The 19,719-nt window shown below is 41.2% G+C and overlaps 1 protein-coding gene across 8 annotated transcripts in view; it reads right to left on the bottom strand.

Moving 5' to 3' along the window:
* MBNL2 (muscleblind like splicing regulator 2) overlaps window positions 1–19,719 on the bottom strand; it is a 149,282-nt gene that overhangs the window by 90,480 nt on the left and 39,083 nt on the right. For 7 of the 8 annotated variants that reach the window (XM_074378443.1, XM_074378439.1, XM_074378436.1 and 4 more), the window contains one exon: window positions 10,808–11,584. In XM_074378443.1, coding sequence (XP_074234544.1) covers window positions 10,808–10,981 — 174 coding nt within the window. In that variant the 5' untranslated portion in view covers window positions 10,982–11,584. Of the gene's footprint in view, window positions 1–10,807; window positions 11,585–13,363; window positions 13,385–19,719 lie in introns of those variants that run through there. The other variant, XM_074378438.1, reaches the window with a different exon arrangement.

The raw sequence follows: 19,719 nt of genomic DNA, 5'->3' as shown, positions 1-19,719 counted from the left end.
CCTTGACACCGAGTGACAACTGTCTTTGGCTTCTTGGGAACATGTTCTTCTTGTACAACAAAACAAACATTTCCTAGGTCTCAAAGACTCTGGTCAGTTCTTATCTGATGGTCCAAACTGTCCTCATTTGCTAACAGGAAAGAGTTTGAGGAACTTCTAGGGTCCTCTCAGGTAACATGCGGACTTAACAGTGACCTTCTAATGACAAAGCCTTTCCTGTGTGTATGATTCAAAGGAATGAGTCTGATGGTTGGGATTTCAGACCAAACAATATGGATTTTTGTGCATTTTATGGAGCAGTAATATTTCATAAGAGTGGGAAACTAACGGAGAGCTGTCCACTTTTTTTCTGCTGAGTAAGAACATTATGAAAAAAAGAACAACAAAATGCATCTATTAACACCATCATTTTAGAAAAGAAAGGAATACTATGATAATCAGGAAAAAAAACAAGAAGCAAACAATCTCAGAATAAAAAAGTAACCTTTAAATTTAAAGAATTCACCTTCATGAAAAAAATGTATTTCATACAGCTTCAGTTGGATAAGTTAGTTCTAGAGAACTGTTGTCCAGCACTGTGCCTGCAGATAGCAATGCTGTGCTGTGCACTTAAAAAATTGTTAAGAGGTAGATCTCATCTCGTGTTCTCACCACAATGAAAACAAAACAGAACAAAACATAAGATGTATTTCAGCGTCCTAATTTTCTAGCAGACTAGTGAAAATGTCCAACACTAGCCTCAGTCTATGGCCAGGCTTTTGGGAACTGCTGATTTAGTTGCCCACGTGGGTCCAACAAGCCACTCCAGGAATTTTAATAGCTCTTGGCTGACACTCGGGGGCAAGTCTCCATGTGATCTGCCTATCAGGGCAGTCAAAACCATGAACGTGATCCCAAAACACCTTCTGAGTTGTAAACCAAAGAATTTATTTGTACAAAGCCTTTAACTTTGAGGGGTTTGCAGCCTGAGATTAATAGAAAAAATGAGCAGTAGGGAGCCAGAAAAAGGATTTGAATTTTGTTACAACAGCAATACTTTAAAGTATAGGGTTTAAGGATATATTTAGTCACTTGTAAATGTGACTGAGCACCCAGCAGCTGCCAGGACAGGGACAGAGCTATGAGATCCCCTGCCTTACAGCCTTACCTTCTAGCAGTGGAGATGTACAAGAAAGAGACATGTAGGTAGATAACATCCCTTAAGGGTAAGTTCTGAGGTTGCCTTTGTGGATAGATATGTGATAGTTAAACAAAGTCCAGACCAAAATGAAGAACTGAGGCTTGCAGTGACCTGGGGGAAGAGCAGTCCAGGTAGAGGGCACAGCCAGTGCAAAGGCCCTGAGGACAAAAGAGGCCAATGTGATGAGCGCACAGTAGGACCAGAAATGCAGCAAGAGGGGGCAGACCACATGGAGCCTGAAAGACTTTGGGTTTCATAAATGAAATGGACAACTACTGGAAGGTTTTGAGCAAGAGAGCAACATGATTTATGGGCCACTCTGTCTGCTAGAGTAGCAAATGGCCAAAGTGAAAGTTGCAAGTGGACTATTGTAACAATCCATGAGGGACAGGATGGTAGTTTGGGCCAGAGAAGTCATGATCGAAGTGCCAAAAAGTGCTCAGATTTAGGACATCTTCTGAAGACAGAGAGAATAGGACATCCTGATAGAATAGACAGGGAGACTGGATATGGTGGTAATGGTAAGAGAAGATTCAAGCTGGGTTTCAAGATGTTTTATTTGATCTACTGAATAAATGGTACCATCTACTGAGAGTAGGTACCATGGGAACAGTTGAAGGGGGTATCAAAAACCTATTAGTGGATATATTAAATTTGAGAGGTCACTTAAATATCCAGGTAGAGATGATAGGTTGGCAACTGGATACACGAATTTAGAGTTCAGGGGAGAAATCAAGGCTAGAGATAGAAACGAAGAAATATCCAGCTTGTAGAAAATGTTTACAGACTTTGGGTTGGATGAGGTCATCTAGGGAGTCCAGTTTTCTGGTAGATGGGCAGAAAGTGCAAAGTTTCTGAGGCAAGAACATGCTTGGTGAGTTATCAAAAGAGAAAGGTGTCCACCGTGGACGTGAGCAAACGTCGAAAAGATGCTCAAGGCTCAAGCCTGGAGATGCCAGCATTGAGAGGTCAGGAGGAGAAGGAAGATTCAGGAAGGGATACAGAGAAGGAGTGGCCAGTGAGATAAGGGGAAAACCAGGGAGTGAATCACCAAAGCCGAGTGATGATTAAGAGCAGTTTATAAATTCCCTCTGCCCTCAGTTAGCTCTACTGATGGAAAAGCTGTACATGCTATTCTATTCCTAGGGTTTAGCAGCTCCTGTCACATGATGGATATTTGTTTGTTGATTTCAGAGGTTAAATGTGAGAGTCTTCAGGCTGAATCCATCCTGTAGATGTGTTTTATTTGAATGTCAGGGTTTAAATATATTTTAATTGGTTGCCAAGATTTAGAATTGGGAGACTTCACGTCAAAACCTGTATTTGTGGTTCTTTTTCAAAAATCCCCAGGAGTCTCACAGGGCAGGCAGTGCTGTCTGTGGCTGTGTGGCAGCAGCCACACTCAGAGGGGTTATGTTCTCTTCAGCGGGTTTCCTGCAGTCTCAGCGAGCCCTGGTCTCCCCAGCAGGGAGTGCTGAGTCACTCATTCATATAACTTGCTGGCTCCTGCAGATTTTGATTTTGAACCTCTTGTTTAGTTAAAGAGGGAATGAATGAACAAATGAATGGATAGTTACTGACGAGGCACCTGGAGCCCAGAGAGATGAAATGGTACAAGATCACATGCAGGAATGCAAGGGCTCAGATACAGATTCTCAGGCCAGGGCTTTTACTTAAAATCTTTGCTTCCTAGTTTGTAGTTGTATGAAAACATCCAAAATAAAGCAGAAAGTTTGAATGAAAGAATGGTATTGACAAAATGCTATCTGCATGTTCAGAAAAAACAGAATATTAAACAAATCATTTATCATGATAAATCTATCTTTCTCCTTAAGCTTCGGTGAGAAATGGTTTCATAAGAACTGCTACACAGACTAACAAAAGTTAACATCACTGCCCAAGGCCAAGTGAATCATAAACAAATACAGTTATTAAAGAATATAATTAAGGTTAAATTGATATTTTACTCTACTAGTTTTGCGGAGGATAAGTTTTGCCATTTTTCTCTGAATTATTGCTATCTATTCTTACATATTTTAAACAGAATTTTATAATCATAGAATGACAGTTTATTATCATTCCTTCTTTTACTCAGTTTCAACTAGAGTTTTTAAGCCTTTTTTTTTACTTTTTATTTTTTTATTGTAGTGTTTTTATTTATTGTAGTATAGTCAGTTGACAATGTTGTGTTAATTTCTTGTGTACAGCATAATGTTTCAGTCATACATATACATACATATATTTGTTTTCACATTCTTTTTCATTATAGGTTACTACAAGATAGTTCCCTGTGCTATACAGAAGAAACTTTTTGTTTATTTTATATATAGTAGTTAGAATCTGCAAATCTCAAATTCCCAATTTATCCCTTCCCACCTCCTTATCCCCCTGGTAACCATAAGTTTGTTTTCTAAGTCTGTGAGTCTGTTTCTGTTTTGTAAATAAGTTCATTTGCGTCTTTTTTTTTTTTATTCCACATACAAGTGATATCATATGGTATTTTCTTTCTCTTTCTGGCTTACTTCACTTAGAATGATGAACTCCAGGTCCATCCATGTTTCTGCAAATGTAAACCTTCTCTCTTTTGCCAACTCCAGTGATGGCTATTCAGGGCAGTGTGTGGAGATGAACTCTGAAACCCTAACCTTCACCTTAACCCTAACCCCAATTTGGGCTCATTGAATTAGATCACAATGCTTGATTTCTAATGTCATGGACTGAATTGTGTTGTCTCCCTCCACCCTTCCACCCTTGCCAAAAGATATATTGAAATCTTAATCCCTGTCCCTCAGAATGTCACCTGATTTGGAAACAGGGTCACTGCAGATGTAATTAGTTAAGACAAGGTCATATTGGAGAAGGGGGCTTCTAACCTAATACAACTGGTGTCCTTGTCAGAAGGGGAAATTTGGACACAGACTCAGGGAAGACGACGTGATAAGAAGACAGACATCTGAAGCTAGAGGCAGAGATCAGAGATCAGAGTTATGCTGCCACAAGCCAAGGAACCCAGGAGCTACAGGAAACTGGAAGACACAAGGAAGGACCCTCCAGCAGAAGCTCCAGAGGGAGCATGGTCCTGTGAACACTCTGATCAAACTTCCAGCCCCAGAACTGGGAGATGATAAATTTCTGTTGTTTTAAGCTACCCAGTCTGTGGTAATTTGTTATGACAGCCCCAGGAGACTGACACAGAGATTATCTTGTCTGACTCTTCATTTTAAACTGTGTTGGAATATAGGTACTCACTGGCGGAGGTTGTCCCCCAGGAAAGTGCTGTAAGTATATCCTTCCTTAGCACAGAATATCTTGTGTATTAGGAAGAATTTGGTGCTAATCTTGGCTCTAGGAAGAGTTGGGAAATAAAAAGTATACTTAATGACCCTGTAGTCTTCATGTACCCACTTTAATGTGTCAGATTTCCCCTTGAATAAGAGTTTAACTTGCAGCCCATAGGTAGTTTTTAAGAGGCTAACGTGAGATCTTTGAGATTTTAAGATTGCAACAGTTTGTAGGTGAGACTACTTTTCTGAGTAAAGATTCCATAGTTTTGATTAATTCTTACAGATGTAGACTTTCCCACAACCAGAACAAGAAGGAAAGAAAAAAAATGCATTAAAGGGTGCTTGGCATGGTGGTCAGGATCAAACCAAGGTTTTGTGCTTCGGGGAACAAGGTACAGGGATACAGTAGGGCCATGGCTTGGGGTGGGCACAGGATAAAGAATTTGGATTTAGATATGATGAACTGCAGATGACAGTGGACCATTCATCTGGGCTGTTAAGGAGGCATCTGGAGCCACACAGTTGGCAAGGAGAGGGCACACACCCAGAACTGGGATTGATCAGCACAAAGGCAGGAACTGAGTATTTGAGCGCAGGTACACTTTCAGAGCTGATCACTGAACCTGACCTAGGAAATACCTATGCTGAGTCTTGGGGAGTGTCTACACTGGGGAGCAAAGGGAGGAAGAGGTGGCATTAGAGGGGAAGCAGGAAGGAAGATGAGAGTGGGAAAAGAACCCGTGCACACCGTGGGGGGAGCAACAGGAGAGAACTCAAAGGAGAGGCTGTCCAGACTTGCAGAATGAAACACTTAAAGAAAATGCTGAACAGTCATGCAGAAAAGTTTAGGGTCTGAAGTTCACTGATGATCATCAGTAAATTCCTTCTGAAAAGTTGTGGGGATTCTTTGTTAGTTTATGCATTTGTGCCACGTGCCAGATGCCACGCTAGGTGCTGGGGCACAATGACGAATAAGACACAAATCTGCCTTTGGGAAGCTTACACGCTTGTTCAGGGACACACGCTTAGAAGACTAAAGCACTATGTGGAGATCTGACTAGTGTCGGGGGAGGGCGCGAGGGGAAGTGGTTGAGTTACAAGGTGGAGGGGGGGCAGAAGTTATGACAGGAAAATGGATCTCTCAGGCAGGAAGTAAAATTGGTGGGTCTAAGAATCCTTAAAGTATGAAGCTGTCCCACACGTCATCACGCTATCATAACATCTGAAATCGCACAGTTCAGAATCACGTGGGCACGCACACACACCCCAACACCTCAGACCCAAACCATTTTCGTTACTGAGATCTAGTAAGCGACGGTAAAATATTTGTATGCAGATACAAACAAAAATAAATACAAGTGACTTGCTTTCTCTTACAGTTTTTCTCTTTTTAAAAAATATTTAATTTTCAAATACCTAAAACAGGTTTATTCATGGGGGCTTCTATTTCGGAATTTTTTTTACACTTCAATATGCTAAACTTGTTAAACATAAAAATTAATAAGCTATGAAGAGTTTTAGAATTAATTCCATCGATGATTATTCTGTAAGAGGAGTTAGGAGGAGGGAAGGGATTGTACCAGCTTTGGAATCACACTTTCCTGGGATCAGGCCCCTTCTCCACCATTTATAAGTTATCTGAGAAATACTTTTATTTTTGAATCTGTGTCTACATCTATAATGGTTGATTGAATAATATTTACCTTACAGAGCTGTTGGAAGGAATAAATAATTGCATGAAAAATGCCTAGCAGACGGTAGGTTCCATATGACTACAATGATTTCTATTGATAATGAAGTAATTGAGATTATAGTTTCAAACTGGGCTAAAATTAGGCATGTAACTTAGAAAACACTCAAGCAATTTCTGCAAAGAATTAGCCTCTATTTAAGAGCCCAGTAGCAGCTCAAGAACATGAAGTTAAGGTCAAAGCCATTGATATTTCTGATGCCTTTTTTGGTATGTTATAAAAAAACTTTCCAAATGGTAACATATCTACCACTACTAATTTTGAATTTTTCATCCATAAACATGGAGACTGAAATATTATTTGCCATCAGCCCACTTAGTCAGCATCCCATAGGTAAATGAGCAGGACATATTTTTTTTACAGTTTTAAAATTTAGAAAGAATGGGAGAGTAATAATACAAAGTAGTTTTTGCATCATATATAGCTTCAGAGAAAATGGAATAATTTACTTGTCAATTTTCCAATGTTGTATAATACTTCCAGAGTCACAGCTGTGTCTCCAATTCTTGCACAGAGCTCCCTGATTTTGAAGTCTATTGGGATATTGAGAACAGGGCCATAGTACACAGCTGCACAGGTTGTGCACTGCACAACTACACGGGGTGCCCATCACATTGACTATGGTAAGAAACCCACTTCTATTGTTCAGTACACCTATCTGAGGGGCTTGAGCACTTTCCTGATGAATGTGCTCTATCATTCAGCAAACACTTAGTGAGCATCTACCGTGTGTGAAACCCTGTCTTAGGCTCTGGGGATACAGCAGTGACCGAAAAAGGCATGATCCCTGTCTACGTGGAGCAGAGGAGTGTGGAGGAGGGAAATAAGTAATGAACAAAGCCAGGCGAATAGAAAGTTTATCAGATGGTGATAAGCGCCAGGGAGAACAGTAAGGCAAGACGATGGGGAAATGGGATCCCAGCAATGAGAGAGTTACTATTTGAAATGAGGTTGGCAGAAAGGCTTAAGCTGTTGGCAGTTTTGATCAGAAGCCTGATGGAAGGAGGAGACAAGCTCTTCATATAACTGAGGCAAGAATATTCCAGGAGAGCAGAAGGCAAGTGCAAGCTGCCCGAGGTGGAGGCTGCTTGGCATATTCAGGGGACATCACAGAGGCAGTGGGGCTGGTATGGAATCTGAGAAGAAAAATCTCAACATCTCAACTGCGAGGGAAACTGTTCCACGGATTATAAAGGTGTAGAGACGGGGTTAACTTGGTCAAGGTCTTTTCTACAGGGAAGTTAAGTTACTCATGAAGCAATCTGCATTTTGTCATGTTAACCTAACTTGTGGAACACGGTGTTCTGGAATGTTCTGGCCCTCTGGAGAAGCCTTGAGCAATTCCATTGTTCATAATAATACTGTAACTTAAAAAAAACGTAAATGCTTGCATGTCCTGTGGTTTCACATAAAATGCAGCGAGGTAACAGTTGAGAATAAGTACAAATGTGCTGTAAGAACTCTGCTGTATTTTCTGAAACATCTTTTATAAAAGTATATCTGTAAAACTCTCTTTCTAAAGACCTCAGCAATCTCTTTTCCGAACACCCACAAGTCTTTTAGTATGTATTTATGGAAGCTTGGTCACATACACAAACAACTCAAAACAGAAAGAAAAAAATCTCTCAGGCTTATAATTGACTTGCCTCTACACAGGCCAACTTGGATTCCTTCTATCCATTTTTATAAATAAAAATACCTGACAGTGTTTGCAGAAAATATCTTGTAATAAATAACAACAACAAAAATGATGTCTGCCTCGAACTTGACTTCTTTTAACGTCATGACTAATTTGCCTCACTGGGGTATTATCACGGAAGATTCTTAAGAGTTTGGACACATTAAAAACTGGACACTTTAAAAGTTGGCCACATCTTGCTTGTAAAGCCAGTTATCAAAATCAGTGTTGATACCGTGATGCATTATTATGAAGGGAAAGAAACTAACATCACCAGCCCCTACTGTGTCTGGCCCTGAGCTGGGGCATCCAGCATGTCTTAGGTCGGTTGCTCCTTGTACTAATGAAGTAGAAATTATCATATCAGTTTCAAACAGGAGGAAACTGAAGTCAAGGAGGTAAAATAACTTGTGTCAAATGACTCCCCCGCCAGGGTTCCTTCAAGCCCTTGTCCTCCTTTCTACTGCAGGCCAATTCTACTGAGTGACACCGTCTTTTTTAATACATGAAATGAAACAAATTAAATAGTTCATTATTATCATCGTCATAATTTTTCATCTTAGCTGCTAGTTTAGAGTGTCTCTCTCCCTTTTTTTTCCCCACCAGCCTCTGTCGTAAGGATTTGTATTCCTTATGATCACCTAGCAAGGTGAACAGGCCAGCATGGTGCTGGCCACCACGCACACTTTAGCCAGTTTCTCTGGTGAATGTCCTCATTTCACCCAGGAGACAGCGAAGCGAAGCAGTGATAAATGACCCACCCAAGGCTGGGAAGTGGTTGAGCAGGTATTTAGACTCGAATCTGTTTTACTCCTCGTGCCTGTGGGCTCTTTCCACATTCTTTACAGTTTGACAATGTCACAAATACATAACATCACACTCAGATTAAATAACCCCAAAACTCACAATTCTAAAAGGGGACTAGCAACTTGAGGCATATACAGCTATGCTTCCACACGTGAAAATGGTTGTACTAGACACTTCTGAACATGATTTTTAAAGCTCCTTTTGGAACAGTGCTCAACATTCTCATGGCTTATTTTATGTTTTTATACTAAACATAACTGTTCTAGATTCTTTCTCCATGGGCTGGAATCTTCAAAAAGTTGCGGCCTTGGTGACTCCACAGTGAGGTAATGAATTATAAGGATCTGGCAGTTGCTGCCCTGTTGATATTTAACAAACACTTAGCCTAAATAGCTCAGGCATATTTCCCTAACTAGTTAAAATAATTAAAAGTTTTAGGGAACTGGCTAAAGTGTTGTTTTAATAGTAAATATTCAACCAGAGAAGAGTTGGATGAATAAAATGAAGGGATTGGGGTGACCTGAAAATGAGTTATTCATTGCTGACCTGTTTCCAGATATGTTCTTATGCTCTAGTTTTTGATCTACGCTGCTTTTTATAGTGAATGCTTCCACTAGTGATACTCATAGATGCAAATACATACTTTTTGTTTATTTTTTTGTCTAAAAGCAAAATAAGTACTAATATAAAAATGTGTTCATGCTGTTACAGTTTAAATGAATTGTGGTCTATCCATCTATTCATTCCTGTGTAGACAAAATAATAATTTTAAAGTCTAATCTAATAAACTTCGTGTGATAAAAAAAGAAATAAAATAGGGGTAGTATTATCTAATATTTCAAATTTTAATCCTTAAAATAATTCTATTGAGCTGTTGTTGTATTCTTCTGCTTTTAGCATATAGACAGATTTTCCCTTTAATATCTGAGTTGAAATCTTATATTTCAGTTTTCACTTATAAATCTTGTAAGACATAATTTTTTACTTTAATATGAAATTTTCCAAAAAAATAAATCCAGTCCCTTCAATACCCAAGAATAGGCTAAGGTCACTATTTTGTAAACTCACAGCATTATGATTTCCCAAAGCATATATCAAGAGCATGAGTCTACATTTTTTTAACTGTTTGGTAAGCTAAAATGTAAGCTCTTTTTTCTATATACTTTACTTATATCCATTGAAAACAATATCATGATGATGTTAGAAGTTTCCTAGGCAATTGGGGATTGATACAATCCATCATTTTAGGGAAAAATCAACCTCAAAGAATTACGGGTTAAGTCATCTCCAGTTCCTTCCATTAGATATTTCATTATAATTCAAGTCCAAACTCTACCCAACTCAGTATACAACCAAAAATATTTCTTGAAACAATCAACTGGAAGCCTGCCCTTCCTTCTATAGATCCCCACAGAAGTCTGCTCCCTATTCTTCCCTTAGGGCACCTGTCCCTTTCTGTCTTGCATTGTGGCTATTTGCTGTATTTTCCCTACCAGACTGTGAGCTCATCAAGGGTACCATCTAAATCATATTCACTTCTTCTATTCACATTCATTCTACATGTTATTGGTTAACTTACACATAGTAGGTTCTCAAGGATCATTAAATATGCACTCAATAATTTCTGTTTGCCACAACAAATTGTCAAAGAGAATGAAAAACCTATTAAGAAGTACTTTAGGAAGCCCTTGGTCAAGAAAGAAAGCCACACGAGTAGAAAATTCTTCAGGAGGTGAATCAGAGAAACTGGTATATAAAAGTGACACACTCAATTTCTTCACCTTTATATAACCTCCAGAAGATCAAACGTTAATAAAATATTTATCTTTAGTTGTCACAAGCCAGACTTTGATTTAAGACTCTTGGGTACATGAATGTCATGCCAGACCAAAAATACACCGTGATGTATTTTTAATTTAAACACGGATCTGTGAAAAATTTATATATGCCTGATATGAAAACATTTGACTGAAAATCTCCCAATAGTCACCACAAATAAGAAAACAATCAAAAATCAATTGTCAAACTTCTGTAAAAGTACAATGAAAAACATTCCATTGCAAAGTCCAATGCGGCATCAATGGGACACAGAAGGGCATCCTCTTACCTTTAGGGAATCGAAGCAGGCAATTACTCTTCCATTTTCCACCTGGCAACTTTTGGGGGGGTGAGCAAATTTGCATTCCTCATCAGAGCGGGAGCAGGTTCCTCTCTGGAACTGTCTGCAGACTTCTAACGTCAGCCATTTTGTATCTCTGACCGGGGCAACATTCAAAGCCATGATGATAAAGTAATTTGGATTCTGTTCGTTTCTGTTAAATGATGAAATCAATCCAAGTTCCAATGATTCCAAAACTATTGTGAAAAATCCCACATGTAAGTCTGAAGGTAAGTGATAAATTGCTTAATGAAGTCCAATCCAGGAAACAGAGTGAAGGGAGAATTTATCGGCAGGCAGTCACTCATCAATCAACATGCCCCACTCGAAGACTGCGCGCCGCAATGAAAGCATGCTCAGTGTCATCTCTGGCTGTAAACGTCCGGGTCTCTTGATCGCTTTCCAGACACAACTGTTTTTAATAAAGTGACTTCAATATCATGGCACTCCTTGGGAGAGTATTTAGTTCTGATGCTCACAGCTATTGACGATGCTGGAAAATAAGCCACTGAGATGTTCAGATCTTAGCAGGATTTCTTTTCCCTTCCACCTTTCAAAATTCTGAAGTCAAGCAATTGGCAAAGTCAGACAATTGAGGTATCTTCATCCACTTGTAAGGTCACGGTAATTGTGTACTTGACAGGAAAACAAGATTTGAACACAAGAGCTCCTGGGCTGCAGTTTCCAGCAAAAGTGACTTCACACAGGCACTTTTAAATCATGAACCTGCAAAACACAAATAAAATATCAACTTACACCCAAACTCAATGGAATCAACACTTTAACAAACTATTTAGCTCTCATCTAGAATTTGCGAAAGTGCAGTTTAGAGCTTTCAGCTTGGAATGTAGTCAGGAAAGTTATACATTATAAGAGAGAGAGAGAATACGAAACTGCAACCGTATTGCAGAAATGGTCTAGGCAGCGGTCCAAAAGTTAGGAGTGACTCAAACAGACGAGTGTGGCAGACACAATAATTAGGCATTCTGAAACAGTTCAATCTAATGTGCTTAATCGCCAAAACAGTGTATTAGAACTGTGGCTTCCAATTAATTTCACATTTAGGCCATTGATTTTATTGTTGGAAATGGTATAAACAATGTTTTGGGATGTGTCTCTCCTATAGAATGAGGATATTGTCATTCTGGATGAAGTGTGGGCTCTTCACTTTTACATCCCTTCTAGTTCACAGAGATTTGAACTTTGAGATGGACAGGTAAAAGCCGCCTGATGTTTACTCCCAGATCACGTATGCTTTCCCTCTACTGTTACTACTCGCTCGATGTCTGTTCCTCTCTATGCTGTAAGCACACGGAGGGTAATGACCATCTGTATTTTTCATTTGCCTTCCTAGTGCCTTAGTTCATGGCTATTAGATTCTCAAAAAATATTAACCAATTGATTTAACTGATGATTGACTCATTGACTAAGTGAATGAATGCAAGTTCATCTTATTTTAGTCCAATTTAGTTTTTAACAGAGTCACAATCTAAAAACTTTCTATTCTGTGGAATGCTGGAGTTAAATCACATATCTACAACCAAAATATAATGAGTCAATTCTGATTTCTAAAATCAGCATACTTCATTTCTTTTAATACCTCCAAGAATTAAGAAATTATTAAAATATTAAAAATTGAACATTACTGAGTCAAGTATGAATAAAGGACTAAATACCAGACGTTGATCATTTTCATATATTGTATATGCCACAGGCTACCTTAGATACGTGCTTACCCTTGACGTCCTTCTAAAAAATTTATAACTAAGAACTTAATGGAGCCTGGAAGCAGGTTATTTAAAATTGTCTGAACCAAGTAAGTTCAGAGAGCAATAATTCTTGAGTGGTTCACAAGTGTTCCCTGAAAAAGTAGGTTCTACAATCATAAGTTTAGTTAATTCCAGGCAGACCAAGTTGAACAGGCTTCCTTGCAATAGGGCTTTTTCAGCCTTGAATGAGTCTCTAAGACAGAAAAAGAAGCAATGGCATTTCTCAAGCTTATCTGATTGAGGAACGTTTATTCAGAAGGACATTGCCTGGGACTAGTGGGAAACGCTTCTTCATCCCAATACTTCTTTGACTTGTTAGGAGAAGTGTTTGAATGAGTTACAATTGTATGTACATTTAAGGAAATTGGCAGCCTCGAAGGCTATGACACATTCCTAACTCCAGTTGTGAAATGACTGAGGGGCCAGGCAGGCTCCCGCTTGTCTGCTGGGCAGCACTGCATTCCCAGCAGCTAACATCAACTGTCTTAACTTCAGGAGTTTAAGAAGATGAGCTTAATAACCAAAAAGACTCTGGATCGGGTTTCACCGACCAGCCTGGACCTGCACCCTCATTACCTCAACCCCCACCTCTAACCCCCCGTGAGAACAAAGGATGAGGGAAGCAAGGGACAAAGAAACATCTCTGCCTGTGTATTCAGTGGAGCTGAGGCACCAATAATGCGGAGACAAAGCGAGGGGCTGGACACATGTAGTTCATATCTGCAAAATATTTTACCGGTCCTTGAGTCCTAAAGACCTGTGTCCAACGGGGTTACAGAACAACAACGATGCAGGGACGTTTTTCCTCAAAGGCAGCACAGTCTTTGCCAAGCCTTCATGTGTAGGAAAAGAAACAGGCAAACATGTATTACGCAGAGATGGCAAATGAATAACTACTCAGGTATTCCTAAAAACCACACAGGAACAATGCTCTTAAACCGGTTCCAGTGAATGGGGTATACTTTTGTGTAGACTTCTAGATAAGAAGACATTTTTTCCCCCACTGGGAGAGACTTTGCTCTTTCTACGACTATGAAAATCCAACCAGAATTTAGATGGTCAGACTCTATCAAGGTGAACTTGCTTTCAAAAACAGAGGAGCCAAGTTTTGACGGCCAGTCCTGTGCAAGTCAAAGACAGAAGTTGCATCCTGTTGCACCTAAATACATCGCCATCCTAACCGCTCATGAATCCACTCTTTCTCCCAGCTTCTTCTCTGTTTCAATCCTAAAAATTACAGAGCTGCTGTTATCAAAGATATCGCCTCCCTTGGGCCATTCCAATCTCCACCTTCTGGAGTGGGTATAGGCAAGCAGCTGTGGGAATGAGGAAGAGAGCGCAGACTGAAATTATGTTAGGGGAGGCCACCAAAGGAGAGGGGCAATGATGGGTGAGGAGGGAAAAGACCAACCTTTACCATAGTTATCAAAGGGCAAGACGAAATGATGCTAACACACAGGCCAAATTACATATTGCATCTACCAGACTGGAGGTTCCTGGGAGAAAGGTTCTTTCTTTGGGCTTCACTCTCCTATCCAGAAGCCACCAGCCCCATGTGGCTACTGAGCACTTGAAACGTGGCTAGTGCCACTAAGGAACTAAATTTAATTTTTTATTTATTCTTAATTAATGTAAATTTAACTCAAAAACGAATCTTCAGTTTAGTTACTGGAATACTTTTAAGTATGCTTGGACTGACCTGAGTATGTGAATCTACTCTTTAGTTGTAAATTTTATGAAATCTAAATACAGATCAAACATTTCCAATAAAAATCCAGCATACTAATTGAGATGTGCTCTAAGTACAAAATACACACTGATTTCAGAGACTTAGTACAAAAAAAAAGGAAATATCTCATTCATATTGTTTCATATTTACTACATGGTGAATTGATATTTTTAACAAACTGGATTAAGTATTATTTTTAAAATTAAACTCACTTGTTTCTTTTTAGTCCACTCCCCACCAAAAAAAAATCAGAATTATATATGTAGCTTACATTATATTTCTATGGATGGCACTGTCTTAGGGGCTTTTATATGTCTTCAGGTAGCCACAGAATCTTCTGGAATAGTGGAAAGTACCTTGTCCTAAGAGTCAGCTTCTAGCCCTGATTCTGCCAAGGCTCCTTCATATGACCTTGGGTAACTCGATGTCTCTGAGATCCAGTTTATTCATCTGTAAAATGGTGATGACAGTTCCTGCCTATATCACACGGTTGCTGCCACGAAGGACTGATTATGGAAGAAACATTAAAACGCTTCGTGAACAGTAAAGTGCTGTCCCAATACAAGGGATGGAAGGAGGAGCTGCTTCATAAATATTTATTAAATCAGTGCAGTTTCAGGCTTCTTCTCTGCAGTACTTCTGTATCTGCAACCAGATCATGCCTGGGGGGGATCTCCTCCAGCCACAGAGTCCACGGCGCCACGGAGGTCAAGAAGCTGACTGCAAGGGGCCCTCGGAGCCACTTATCTGGAGCGCCCCTCATTTCTCAGCTGCCTTACCTGCAGCTGAAGGGAGCAGAACCCACAGAGAAGTTTCCCCAAGTGTACATCCCACAGCGTTACTACAGAGGCCTGCAGCCTGCCGTCTTCCTCCAGGGGCCACCAACTGAGAAGCAAATGAACACTCCTAGGGCCCAGCAGTCACCCTGGATGCACTGGCAGCAGTGACAGGGAGCCTCCTTGGTCTGAGGGCTTGGTGGACGCTGCTGACTGAGCCCCCAGCACCCCGGGAGAGGGGGCAGGAAAGGGTGCTGCTTTCTAGTTCACCTGCCCAGAGGGGCCCCTGCTAAAATGTGTCTGCGTGGAGAGGGTGCCTCTTTCTAATTCTTCAAAAGCTCCCGTATATGTCATCGTTGGCCCAATGAGTTACCAGGCACCATTTAGTTTTCCTGGAAGTTTCTGGGCTGCACTGGGAGGCTGAGTCTCTTGCTCACATTATTTCCCAGTTTTTTCCTGTTTAAGTTTCTCCTAAAGCTTCGCTCTTGCTCCTTTTTCCTTCACTCCTTTTTCCTTGTGCTTCAGTCTAATTTCCAACCTCACAATCGATCCCATGCAATTAGCTCCTTTTCCGGCAGAACCTGGGCAGAATTCCGAAGTCCTTGTTCCCAGTGACAGCCTGGCCTTGTGTCTTTGTTGGTATGCCTTCCCCTGTCCTCTTCAGGCATTCAGCCACCCCCTTCTCTCCCCTCCTGCCTTTCTAAGCCCCTCACAGAGCGGGGCATGACCTTGGCCTTGAGGCTCTGCTGAGCCTCCTGCCCTGCACCCTGACGTGGGGTCCACCTGCACTCCTTCTCTCCCCTTCCGATGGCCTCTCTCAGCCCGTCTTTTAATACAGCCTGGTAATTATTCTTAAGTAGACATCATCACTCCTTAATTCACAAGAACTGTAAACATTGATTTATCCAACTGCTTCCCTCAGTAGTAGCTCCTGTGTATATATAATAGACAGTCTATTCTTTCCAAATCCCCAGAGTTCAGTTCAGTGCCTGGTATACAGAATATGATCAACTTTGTCAAATAAACTCCTGTTCCTCCTCCAAAAAGCATTTTCATTTTAATCTAGACCAAAGTCTAACCCAAAGGAAACAGTCTCTGAGTACAGAATCTCAATATTATTCTGCAGGAAAATTCTAGCAAATGCCACTGGCTTACCCTGTTGTTGCCAAGTAGGTTGAGGGTGAGGGTGAGGAGCTGCCCCGGGGGTAAATCATTTGAGCTTCAACACCCCGAATCCCTAGCTCCACAATTTTCAAAGTGTATGCATGGGCCAGCAGCAGCAGCCCCTAGGAGTTCACTGGACATGCAGATTCTCAGGCCCTGGCCCAGAGGTCCTGAATCTGAAACCTTGGGGCGGGGCCCAGCAATCTGTTTTAACAAGACCTTCAGGGGTGACTCTGAAGCACTCTCAAGTTTGACAACTACTGTGGTAAGCATTTCTTGCCAGGCATCCTTTGGTGGCCGAGGGAACCAAGGTGAGCTGGTCACAAGGTCTGGGGGTCACTGGTTCCCACAGAAACAACTGCAGGAGGGCTGGCTGGGGGCTTTCCCCAGTGGCGGTGCTTCTGATCACTCAAACAAAACCAAATAAACTAGATACACTAAAACACCTGAGAGACTCCTCCCAGGTGACTTTGTTCTACAAGAATCTGAGAAATAGACTATCTCAAAACTTGCAGAGTTTGCTAAGGATGAAGTCGGCCTTCGGTGCGGGGAGCAGGGCTTTGTTTCCAGGACCCCTGTCTGAGAGAGGACCGTCTTAGGGGGCTGGCCGTCCTTGGTGGCCAGCAGCTTAGTCCTCAGTCCTTTCCTGCTAGGACTCTCTCCGGATGGGCCGCTGCGCAGTGCCCACCCGCTCCACACAGCACCAGCTGTGACGAATGTGGAGGTTCACTGCTTGACTCATCCTCAAAGGAGAGGCAAGATGGAAGTTCAAGGATAAGTGAGGATCTGTCGTATTTCCTGAAATGCCAAAGGACTTGCTGTTCAACGTTACAAAATAATTCCCATCTATGTTTAAGGTCTTCACTTACGTGACACTTCATTTTTTCAAAACATATTTAAGACTCTTCTAGGTGTTAGGTTTTCAGAAAGCTGTGACTTTTGACTGTAGAAACGAACTCGCTGCTCTCATTCCCTCCCCGCCACTCTGGGATGGAGCCGGCGGAGTTTGGAAAGCCCGGTTTTCACTCCACAACCCTGGGTGGGGGTGGGGGGGGACCTCCCTCCGGCCACGCCCCTCAAACAAGCCCGGACTCTGGACCCCCAGGTGTCCTCGCCTTGCCAGGCGCTTTGTAGCTAGTTTGAACATTTTTTGAAGGGGGAAGCCTCAGTCGTGTCCGATCTTGAGACAGAGATTGATCAAAATGTAAGACTGCCTTAAGGAAAATAGTTGTGCCGCACGCGGCTCCTGCAGCCCGCTCCTGGTCAGCTCAGGTGTTTCAGCTGTCTGCCAGGCGGCGGCCTCCTGCGGAGCTGATTAAAGGATCCTTGCCAAACAAACCGATTTCTGAGTCAGGCAGGCAAGGACTCATTATCCATTAAGAGGTTTATGGGATGCTTTTAATTTTATTTTGCATAAATCTAATTACAATAAAGAAACTATGTCTCCTTGAGTTTCCTAATTTCTAATTTGGAGCATCTTGGGTATTTTTAATCTTTACATTCTTAAAAAATATTTTTTAATTTTTTTTTTCCTTTTCTGTGAGTGGCTTTATGTCTGAGCATCCCCACCGCTATTTCTGGAGCTTAATAAAATAACCTTCCACGTGCTCTCTCCCATGTTTTAATACAACGACAAACTAGGAAGCAAAGATTTTAAGTAAAAGCCCTGGCCTGAGAATCTGTATCTGAGCCCTCGCATTTCTGCATGTGATCTTGTATCATTTTGTATTATTTTGTCTCTGTGGGCCCCAGGTGCCTCCCTGCGCCTGTCAGGTGCCGATGCCTGCGCTGAGGAGGGACCTAGAGCAGCCGCCGGCTGGAGCAGTGGGCTGAGAGCCACCTGACCTCCAGGAGTGGGTGTAACCCTGCCCAGTAATCACAGCCACTGAGAGGAGGTCCCTGACTGGGGCCGTCCCACAGGAACCCCAGGGGACCAAAAAAAAAAAAATCCCACTGCCAAAGCGATAAAGAACCTCACTGACTTTTTGAAGAAAAACAGTAAAGCGCACAGCAAAAGTGACTGTCATTAAAAAGACTTTTCTTTCTAGACAACTTAAAAAATTGTTTTAATATATTGAAAATATAAATGAAACAGTGTTTTGAAACTTGGCATGGATTAGGGGTAAGAAGGAAGTTTTCTACCCAGGATTCTAGTCAGTTGCTCCTCCACCCTGAATAGCTGTGTAATGTCACCTAAGCTCTCTGGGCTTCAATTTCCTTGTTTGGAATCATGGGGATTGAAAAGACCTAAGTCATATATATATGAACTGCAACCAAACTATAATTCGTAGTAGAAGTCCTCTCTGGTGTCTAACTCAGATCAGCATTAGATGAGGCATCGACCTGCCTCACATACACGTTCACAGACACACACACACACATACGCACACACCTGACAGGTGGATATGATTCCTACTAAGAGGTACACATTGCTGTAAAGCAAATGAAGTGTAAGTTGAAGACAGTAGAATGTCTTTCTATGAAGGTAGTACAAGCTATGAAGTCCTTCCGAGAACACCCGTTACACAGACCTTTGATAGATGCTCTTTAGAAGCTAATTTCAAACACCTGTTCATTCTAAGCAGCGATATCTTCATCTCACATGATACTTTTTTCTTTTAAACCTACTTTCAAATATATTTCCGTAGGGAAAATTAAACACTGAGGCACCCAAGGTCAGTCAGATAAGCCAATGTTTCATGGCAACAGGAAAAAAAAGAAACTTCCCCACCAAAAACTCTTCTCTCGGATCTTGTATCTTAAAGTCCAAGTGAAAAAATGCATAAAATCCAGGGTTCATTTTAACACGTGACAATTTCCAGCCTGTCTTCATTATAGTTTCCAGGAATGGGCAGAGAAAGAAATCCCACCTTCAATTAGAAGAGGAGAGATTTCTAAATAGACTCCTAAAAGCACAGCCAGGTATAATACATTCAACGTGTATTGGTAGTCAAATTACGTTTTTTTTCCCTGGGCCTGTGTTTTCTATCTAAACATTTATAATTCAGTCAGGACCTGGTCTTATTAGAATAAAAGCAATTGTATTAGATACCGTTTAAGACTGACAGCACTTACCGGCTTCCTGGATGCCCAGGACCCGGTGGCTGCAGTCAGAATGACTATTGAGCTGCACGCTGCAGTCTAGGCCTGAATTCCCAGGGAAGTCTTTGTCAGAACCTTCATTTCCTTCCCAGCCACAGCCTCTGGAGGCCAGGACTGCTTTTCAGCTCAACTTTTTCCTTTTCCCTCTCTCTCCGTCATCACCAGTTGAAGGCTGGTTCATCTGCCCGTACACGTACAATTGCCAATATCCCCTTTCGCTGACAAAATTTTTGTAATATAACTTTAATTACCACCAAATGAAAATTGTAAATAATCTAGGCAACATATGCACATTAAAAAAAATCAATACATTGCCATAAT

Source organism: Camelus bactrianus, chromosome 14 (genome assembly GCF_048773025.1).
Source record: "Camelus bactrianus isolate YW-2024 breed Bactrian camel chromosome 14, ASM4877302v1, whole genome shotgun sequence".
Classification (NCBI taxonomy): domain Eukaryota; kingdom Metazoa; phylum Chordata; class Mammalia; order Artiodactyla; family Camelidae; genus Camelus; species Camelus bactrianus.
This window is presented reverse-complemented; position numbering and strand designations above follow the sequence as displayed.